Raw genomic sequence first — 9,727 nt, forward strand, 5'->3', positions numbered from 1 at the left:
TAATGATTACGTAATAAATAATGAAAAGGACTGCTTTATAGCAATAAAAACCACCTATAAGCCATTATTTCGCTTCGATTGATATTTTTAACAAATACACGCTTTACTAATAAACAATTTTACTGAGAAGGGAGAAACTGCGCCCATCTTTATTTTCTGATTGCGAGTATGGCCGTCGCGTGTTCGTTGTCGTGTTCTCTTCTTTTCCTTTTGTTTTCAGATCTTATCAGATCGCATACCGTGACCGGATATGACATCCATTAGTTACGTATGCATCCATATATCGCGCCAGACTGAGAACAGAGATGGGTGCCGCCATTTAAAGGGACATCAGGGTAGGGCAAGGTCGCACGTTCTTGTCTCTCCGTATTTCCCAACGTGTTCGATGCTTGCAAAACGTTCGACATGATAGACGTTGTTACTTTCCTCCAGAACATTCCTTTTTATCATAAAAAAAAAAACGTTAGATTTATTTATACTGCGATTCTTGACGACTTCGATGGTTTTCTTATTGTCTCTCAGCGCGATTAGTAATTCGTGTCTGAATCGTTCTTTGTCTTCCACACTTGTTTCGCAACTTTCAGTTTCGAACGAAATTAATTGAAACTTTCAATTTAGCCAAATGATTCATCGTTCTCAGTAATCGTATTTCTAATAGGAATCGGATATACCAAGATTTCTCCTACGATAAATACAGCTATTGTTATGTTCTTTTGTACATTTTCCTTTTTATTTGGTACGATAAACGTACCACATTCGGGGATTATATGGTTAAACAATTGTACAAATTGTTAAGGTCTCCGTGCAAAGAGAAAAACGCATCTTTGCGACGACTCGATGAATCGAAAAGATCGATCACGTCGGCTGTTAGGGTCTCGTGATTCGTCGAAATGCTGAAATCGTGTTTCCCGGGCGACGAACGGTGAATTTTAATTTCAGGAAGACGCGCAGTTCTCGTGAAATGTGACGGGAATGAAAGAGAAGCCGAACGCGCGTCACGGATCGCCATAATTCGCGAGTTACGCTTGGATTTCCCGTGGATTTCCAGAGACTTTAACGATAGTCAGCGGCAATAGAGCGACGCGCCGCTAGACGTCCATCTTGTCCCAGCGTCTTAGTCACTCGACCGCGATCCTCCTGCTATTCTCGCGTGTAAATCGTCGCCATTAACCCTAAATAGACTGCTCTTCGATGCAAAGTATTCTTTTGTTCCGATGTTGCGTCAACATTTATTACTATTCGTCCCTTTCTTTCGGAGGGAAGTAAGAAACACATTTTCTTCTGTTAATTCAAAGCGTACGTTTCAATATTAACCCTTTGCACTCGGCTGGTCCCCTCTGAAGGGACAATTTCGATGTACACTCTAAGGAAACACAATGATATTGTTTTAAAGTGATTATACGGGACAAAATACATAAACAGAGAAAGGAAACAAAGAAAAAATTCGGGAAATAACCATAAGAAAACCAGAATATTTAAACTACGAGAACGAAACTTGTAAACCATTTGCGTGGTTTGTTTAGAAAGCAACGAAGAAGACTGGATTCAATGTTGTGGCTGTGAAAAATGGGCACACGAAGCTTGTACCGATATCTCTGAATTGAAACTGTTTTGAATTACGTTCTGAAGTAATGCTATGTCCGGTACTAGGGGACACCTAACGATCTGTATTTGTTTCGTTGCTTTATATTGGTTTCTAGCATTGTTAAATTAAAATAAAACAGTATAGAAGGCATTAGATATTAAAAAAGACCCTAAGTGTCCGGTACTAGGGGAATTCCCCCTATCTATTTCGTAAGAAAGTGTGTTTGAGTTAGTAGTAGGTGATCGAAGAAAAGTCTCCGGAGTGCAGGGGGTTAAATTTAATTTATGTTAGACAAATTGCTTGCGTCGAATATTGAGATTAATCGACGTTCGGACAAGAAATTGTAAACAAATTGTTGTTTCTCGATCGGAAGAGCCATAATTTTCCACGGAGAACGGCTTCGACGCGGTCCGAGTCCTCTCAGGAGCGACGTTGGCGGCCAAAAAAGCGATCCGGAGCTATCCTGGCGGCCAAACTCTTGGGCAGTCGCCGAAGAACTCTATGCCAGGACACGTCGTCGCGTCTCCCTCCCACTCTGGTCGGTGGAGAGGAAGCGAGGTTCGCCAGCTCGAGAAGCAGTGCTCGCTGGCCCGTTTTAGCTTTCCTCTCTTGGCAAGAGCGACAGCGCAGATCGGGACGGGGAAAAGACGCGGGTCGAATGAACGACGAGGACGCGAGCATCGACGTGCAGAAGCAACGGAAAGAGAGGAGGCGATCCTCGGAACAGAGAGGCGAGCACCGTTCGTTGAGTAAGCTGGATGAACGAGAAGGACGCGTTTGCAGGGGAAACGCGCGTGTAGGTTGGTACCTGTGACTACACAGGCATCCGTTGAGCGAGCCAGAGTCAAGGCCGCTCACTGCTCCGCCGTGAGAGAGCTACTAACTAGCACGGAAATCTTGCCGGCGTAGAGTATAGGAACGAGCCACGTCGAGAGCCCTAGCGCTCCAAAGGATTACACTTGCTAGGTGTTCACTCGGATTCTGGATGAACAGACTGATATCGACCCGGCTGATCGGGTTTGTCCGGTGTTTTGGAGCTTCGATCACCTCGCTATTAGCCTTGGGCCATCGTCATCCATCCTGTAACTCGCACAACGTTCCAAAAGCTTGTGAAGAATCCTCGATCCCCCCCGAGTGGTTAAAGAGTACAGTACACTTTTCATCCCCTATAATCAGTTTATCCAGAAATGGTTAGCTCGTTGATCTTCCCCAGGTGGCCATTGTTGGATGATTCATTTTGTATTTCCATTTTTGTCACCATCTACTAGACTGGATCGGTGATATGTATATATTAACTGTGCCTTTTTCTTTATATCTCAAAAGTTAGAATATTTACGTTCGTTACTCTACGAAATAAATATATTTAGTATCGAAACCATGTTTTCCTTTAGCAATAAATGGTAGTTTCCGTCTTGGTTTGTTACTCCCTGGTCGTTCGATGTGGATTTCGTTCCACCAGGACTCTCGAAATTTTGATCCACCGATAACGAATTAGCAGAATTCCTCCCCGAGCAAGTAACGCCTCCGTAGCAGAGCAACGAGAAGTCTGTTCGTTCGGCTCTATATAGAATCGTTGTGTGCTACTTACCAATATGTACACAAACTCGTTACGGCATCGATGTTGAGCCGGTGCGTCGAGTCGTGCCACTGATTTATCGGGGCTTTAGTTTCTCCTTTGCGGCTGGATCTCTGGGCAAATTCGTTCTTGGACGCTTCAGCTCCAAGCTTCGCGAAAATTTTATACCAATGGTTCTTCTCGCGTCCCGAAACCCTGATACGCTCTTACTTCGATAAATCGATCTACAAGTAAGCCCAAATTCTTCAAATTTGAGTTAACACTGGATTTGAAACCTTTAAGCCGTCTTCTATTTATCATAAAAGTCAATTTACTTGCTACTTTGCCGAGAAATGGCGAAACTTTTGTTCGTCACTAAACAAAGTTAGCAAAGCATTACGAACCATAATGGTGTAAGTCCACCGTACGCTCTATTATTAATACTTTCTACCAGTTTTTCAACTAATGTAGCGACCTTTTCCTTTAAGTTCGCGGTTCATTATGGATAATTTGCAATAGGGTGATTGTTTTTCGCTTTCCATTCGGTACAGACTCCATCGCCAACAGCCGATTCGTGAAAGCGCGAAGAAAATCGGAAAACTACCGACGCGAGATCGACGATCGGCAATTTTCTTTGGCGAGAAACTCCTCGTTGCTTGAATAATTAATTATCCAACAATTTGTCATCGTTAAAAGGTTTCGCCGGTCTAAAGCCGTAGATAGTAGTAGGTTAATGGCCGAATAGAAGTTCCAGAGACGAACGCTAGCGACTCGTGATTAACGACCGGCGTCATCCCTGGATGACAGGATGAAGGAGATTGGCTTGTTAAAACAAAATAGTAAGAGTTACTTAAAATTTCATTAAACCGTAATGTAATTACTGTTTTGATTTCAAATTATTTTGTCATTTAGTACTCGAGAAAATTAATGTCAAAGCTTTAGACACTACCGATATAAACGATCGAGCCTCGATTCTTGCGTCGACTCGCGTTAGGGATACATGCAAAATCAATCATTTTGGCGTGGATATCCAGCGAATTGGAAATTCGATAAATTCCTGGGGACTCGAATAATGATATTACGAGATTCCCACAAGAAGTTGACCGACAGATGAAGAGAATTGAGCTATTGGACGGCGAAAAGATCGTCGGTCGGATCGCATGAACGACGCAGAAGGGGTAATAACCGAGTGACCACCTAGCACGGTCAGTGTCTCAGTGTTCCAGTCGGATGTTTTCGCGATGTTCAGTACTTCCGTGTGATCCAGGGAACCCGTCCTCGAGCATCTCTTCGCGGAATCATCGAGAAAGTACCTTCGCTTTTCGCAACGGGAGAACATCCAGCAAAATCTTACCGAATGGAAAGTCGGTAAAAATTAACAACAACGATAACGGGGTCTCCATACTTTCCGACGCCTCGCTATAATACTCCTATAATCAAGAACCGTAATTATTTACACTCAACGCTACTTTCGTAGACTCGAGATTAAATAACAAAAGTTCATGTTTTCATTTGGTCCTGAAGATTAAATCTATTCTCTCAATTACAGTAAAAAATATTGCTTATTGATTTATAAGGAGAAAAGAACAATATAAGAAAACCAATAACTCGTGCAGCTACTTACGACCCTTATAACGCACCAAGCGTTTATGCAATACTCGAAGTACTACTGCATTTCGCAATTAACGTACGTTTTCTTGATTTCAAAGATCAAAATGGTGAATTTGGAGTGCAAAGAAGAAAAGAATAATATAAGATTTCCCCTGTTTCTATTCATCGAAAACCAAGAATTAATCTCGTGCAACTACTCACGATCCTTACAACGCACCAATCTTTTGTGCAATAATCGAGGTACTACTGTGTACGTCGCTATCAATGTACGTGTTGTTGATTTCAAAGATCAAGTACCATCCGAACACGATAAAAACAAGGTTTTTATTTGCAAAAAGGAGGGAAAGCCTGCATTTTAAAACATCACTACGGATTTCATCCGAGCGCCAAGAAAGCTACACGTTTGGAGCGCGAAAAAGTTGCGTTTCTCCGATTTCGGGGGCCTGTAAGAGCCTTATTTCGGCCCTGGTCGTACCCCTTCGGATTCTTCGTTCCACCGTGATTCGTTCGGGCTTCTATTCGCGACGAGTTCGATTCCGCTCTGGTGAAAGAAAGGCGCGTGCAGCGGCGGCGTACTTTCACCGACCGTGACTTCCATCGCTCCGGCGTTCCATTCGACGAGTTTCACAGGTAAAGAGGGTAATAGAGACGATGTCGCCACGTAGGTTACTGGAACCCGTTTCCTCGCGGCCGAACGAGTCACGGGCGTTACACGCGCGCGCGCACTCGCGGCGTAACGCGTCTCGTAATCACCGGAAACATGGCGAAGAGGAACTCGCGCGGACAAATTGCGGCGCTTTGGCCGCTCGCGTGCTCCGCAACGCGCGAACTTTTCCGCATTTTTCTTCTCTCCGCCGTTCCTTGCTCCGCTGGACGTTGATAGTTTCTTGCAACGCACCACAAATCTGAAGCTTAATTTTTTTAAACTCTCGATCATTTGTTCGTTATCGTTGGTCCTAAAGCGTGCTTGAACGTACTGGAATTGGAGGGCTATGGGTTGTATGATTAAATCAAACTTCAAATATCACTTTAAAACTGGTACAAAGTATGCCAAATCGAATAAGGCACAAAGGTGGAACCACGGAATACTAGAAGATTGATACAAAGTAAAAAAATTACCATAACATGCGATTTTTATATACTATTATGTACTATGCAGAGTAAAATCAATATATTTATATTAGTTAATCAGTTTTGTTATAATTTGGTATAAATAAACTTTATACACGTGTTCATTTATAGCTAAATGTTTATTGCAAAATCTTACATGCATCGTTTGATTTCAATAAATTTCTCTTACAAGCAATGAGGGTACGAATACTTTAATGTATATTAGGTCGTCCCAAAAATTCGTGCCGTTCGATATTCTAAAATTAACGAGGATACAATGTGATTCGATAGAAAACAAACAGAATTTGTTAGTTCGCAGGATTCCTGAAATTTTAAACATATTAACATCAACGATCTATACAAATTCGAAACAAATAGATATCGAAGCTCGAAATTTGGAATTTACACTGCCTCACGGAACGAAATTTTCTTGATCGTATTCGAGGTTAGTAGTTGGGTTTCAACAAATTTTCCCCATAAGCAACGAGGGTACGAATACTTATGGGATTAACTGTAGGGCACCGACACCTCGAAAGTTCCAGACCATTCCAGAACGCGGCGTTCTAACAAAAGGTGTCGGTCATCTTTGATGATAGGTCAGCGCGCCTTGCAATGTCGCGTCGGCAGATAACGTTAAACGTATTCGCAGAACCCTAAAAAAAATAAGATAGTCGAAGAGACTGGGGGGATTGTTTTGCCAGTTGATAATTTGGGGATCGGTGTGTTCGCAGGTAGGGACGAGCTGTCGCAGCCTGGCTCTTTGAACGGCTATGGAAGCGGAGGCGGAGGAGGTGGAGGAGGCGGTGGAGGCGGCGGTGCCGACGGCTGCGACGCCAGGAAGAAGAAAGGACCGACGCCGCGGCAGCAGGAAGAGCTGTGCCTGGTCTGCGGGGACCGTGCCTCCGGGTACCACTACAACGCCCTGACCTGCGAGGGGTGCAAGGGCTTCTTCCGGCGCAGCATCACGAAGAACGCGGTCTATCAGTGTAAATACGGGAACAATTGCGAGATCGACATGTATATGCGGCGCAAGTGTCAGGAGTGCAGGCTGAAGAAGTGTCTGACCGTCGGCATGAGGCCGGAGTGCGTTGTGCCGGAGTATCAGTGCGCTGTGAAACGCAAGGAGAAGAAGGCGCAGAAGGTAGAGTCGATCGATGCCAACGATCGTTCGCTTGTAAAACAATTCGCCCTTTCCTAAATTTAAACCCTGGACGCGATTCTCCAGAGCTTAGATAATTTTCAACCCCTGACAATCTTACTTCTATTTCTTCAGTTTTTTCCACTTGATCCTTTGCACTCGTATTTATATTTGAGAAGGCTTATACCTGAGAAGAAATTCTTATTCATAGTCGATCGAAACGAAAACATTTTTGTGGGAACATATTACAATTTGTCGATTTAGTAGAAAAAATTAGAAAAAGACGCAAATTTAATCCGCATCTCACACCCTCTTGAACAATGATCTCGGGAACAGATTAGCCAGAACAAAGGGGGAAATATCTGATATCTTTTATTTATTTATTTTATTTTATGCAGGGTGTTTGGCCACCCCTGGGAAAAATTTTAATGAGAGATTCTAGAGGTCAAAATAAGATGAGAATCAAGAATACCAATTTGTTGATTGAAGCTTCGTTAAAAAGTTATTAACAAAATTATTGTTACAAATTATTAATAAAATTTGTTCACCTGCACGAATTTTTTTCTCGAAAGTGGGTAGAATTTCGGGGGTATGTCTAATGGCAAAAAATGATTGTAATTGACCCTCGCAACCGAAAATAATTTTTTTAGAACGATTTAAAATTTTTTTTTTTGTCAGAAAAATTTAGGCACCTACCGCCTGTCAATTTTTCTTAAAAATTCCTTTTTGATTTTTAATAATTTCGTTTGATGTCCTACAGAAAAGTTGTTTAATACTTTTTTGTAGGTACCTATGGGCTCTACTTCAGAAAAAAGTTTCATTGAAATATATTCACTATTATAGGAGTGATGGCTGTTTGAAAATTGGACCATTTTTATGAGGTTTTTCTAACTTTACGGGGTCAAGGAACAACCTTTCGAATATTTTTAGAATTTCTACATATTCTACACTAAAATACGCGTCGTTTGCCTTTTTAAACATCAAAATCGGCCAATCCGTTCAAAAGTTATGATGTTTTAAAGATTCGCATGAAATTTCAGGGAAGCATTTCTGGCCTCACATTAGATTTTTGTTTAGGAATGTTTTTTCTCGAAAATAGTTAGAATTTCGAGGGTATGTCTATACACCAAAAATTATTGTAATTAATCACCGCAGCTAAAAATATTTTTTCTAGAACGATTTGAAAGTTTTTTTTTCCGTCGAAAAATTTTCCGATCGGTATGGAACTTCAAACGTTAATAACTTTTTAACGAAGCCTTAATCAACAAGGTGGTATTCTTGATTTTCGTTTTATTTTGGCCTCTAGAATCTCCCATTCAAATGTTTCCCAGAGGTGGACGAATACCCTGCATACACCCACACACTTAAGCCGAAACTAAAAGAAAATATTGTAACAAGGGTCCCTAGAATGAAATACTAATGTATATGTGGCAACGTACGAGTAAACTATCCACTAGTAAAATACTCGTCACTCGAATAAGAATTGAAATTATTGAATTACCAAAACCGGGTTCTTCGACATTTTTAGGGGTATTGCCAGATTCCGTCGGGAATTTTGTTAAAGCGAACGGTAAAGCTGCTTTTTTGGGGGGAGGGACCATGTTATTCAAAACAGCACCGGTGTGCGCCGTGTTCCGGCGTTTCATGCGATGACCAGTCACCGAGCTCCACGTTCCATTACAGGAAAAGGATAAGCCGAACAGTACAACGATGAACGGTTCGCCAGGCAGCGGAATACGCAGCGACCAAATGGGCGTGAAGATCGAACCAGCGGAAGCCGAATCCTTGTCCACGTCCGGGAGCAGTGGTATTCTAACCCCCGTCAGCCCTTACGGCTACGTGAAGCCGATCAGCCCCGAACAGGAGGAGCTGATACACAGGCTCGTCTACTTTCAAAACGAGTACGAGCAACCCAGTGAAGAGGATCTCAAGAGGATCACGGTAAGCACGCCTTGAATTCCTTCGAAACTGTTTGCGAACCGAGTTTCCTGCGTTGCATACCCTCGAGGATGTTCCTCGACGTTAGATAGATTCGAACACCGAGTCAACCCTGATCCATAAATACATAGTTGTATTTAGTAGAGCCATAAATACAGATTTGTAGTCTCACCCACCATTGCTTACATATTATGGCATTAACGCGTTCACTGTCCGGTCTCTTAGCGGCGTATCCAAAAGCGTGATGCTATGGTCCGTATACGGGTCATAGACAGTGAACGTGTTAGTTATTTGATTTAACAAATTATCGTTACTTTCTCAACGACCCAATATTTCGAGTTATCCTTAACGTAGAATAATATTAACAACGGCGGTCGCGTGTTGGTGTTTCCAGAATCAGCCGTCGGAGGGTGAGGATATCAGCGATTACAAGTTCAGGCACATCACCGAAATCACGATCCTGACGGTGCAGTTGATCGTCGAGTTCTCGAAGAGGTTACCCGGCTTCGACGAGCTGCTGCGCGAGGATCAGATCGCTCTGCTGAAAGCCTGTTCCAGCGAGGTGATGATGCTCCGAATGGCAAGGAAGTACGACGTGCAAACGGACAGCATAATATTCGCCAATAACCAGCCGTACACGAGAGACAGCTATAACGTAGCAGGCATGGGCGAAACGATCGAGGATCTGCTGCACTTCTGTCGGCAGATGTATGCCATGAAAGTCAACAACGCGGAGTACGCGTTGTTAACGGCCATTGTCATATTCTCAGGTACGCAAAGGCAAACGCAA

General features: G+C 42.8%; 1 protein-coding gene across 7 annotated transcripts in view; it reads left to right on the plus strand.

Moving 5' to 3' along the window:
* The window catches only part of Ecr (ecdysone receptor), a 167,543-nt gene that overhangs the window by 142,552 nt on the left and 15,264 nt on the right, over positions 1-9,727 (plus strand). For all 7 annotated transcript variants that reach the window (XM_076776231.1, XM_076776230.1, XM_076776232.1 and 4 more), the window contains 3 exons: positions 6,593-7,002; positions 8,683-8,940; positions 9,332-9,707. In XM_076776231.1, the coding sequence (XP_076632346.1) occupies positions 6,593-7,002; positions 8,683-8,940; positions 9,332-9,707 (1,044 nt within the window). The remainder of the gene's footprint in view (positions 1-6,592; positions 7,003-8,682; positions 8,941-9,331; positions 9,708-9,727) is intronic.

Source organism: Colletes latitarsis, chromosome 10 (genome assembly GCF_051014445.1).
Source record: "Colletes latitarsis isolate SP2378_abdomen chromosome 10, iyColLati1, whole genome shotgun sequence".
Lineage (NCBI taxonomy): Eukaryota > Metazoa > Arthropoda > Insecta > Hymenoptera > Colletidae > Colletes > Colletes latitarsis.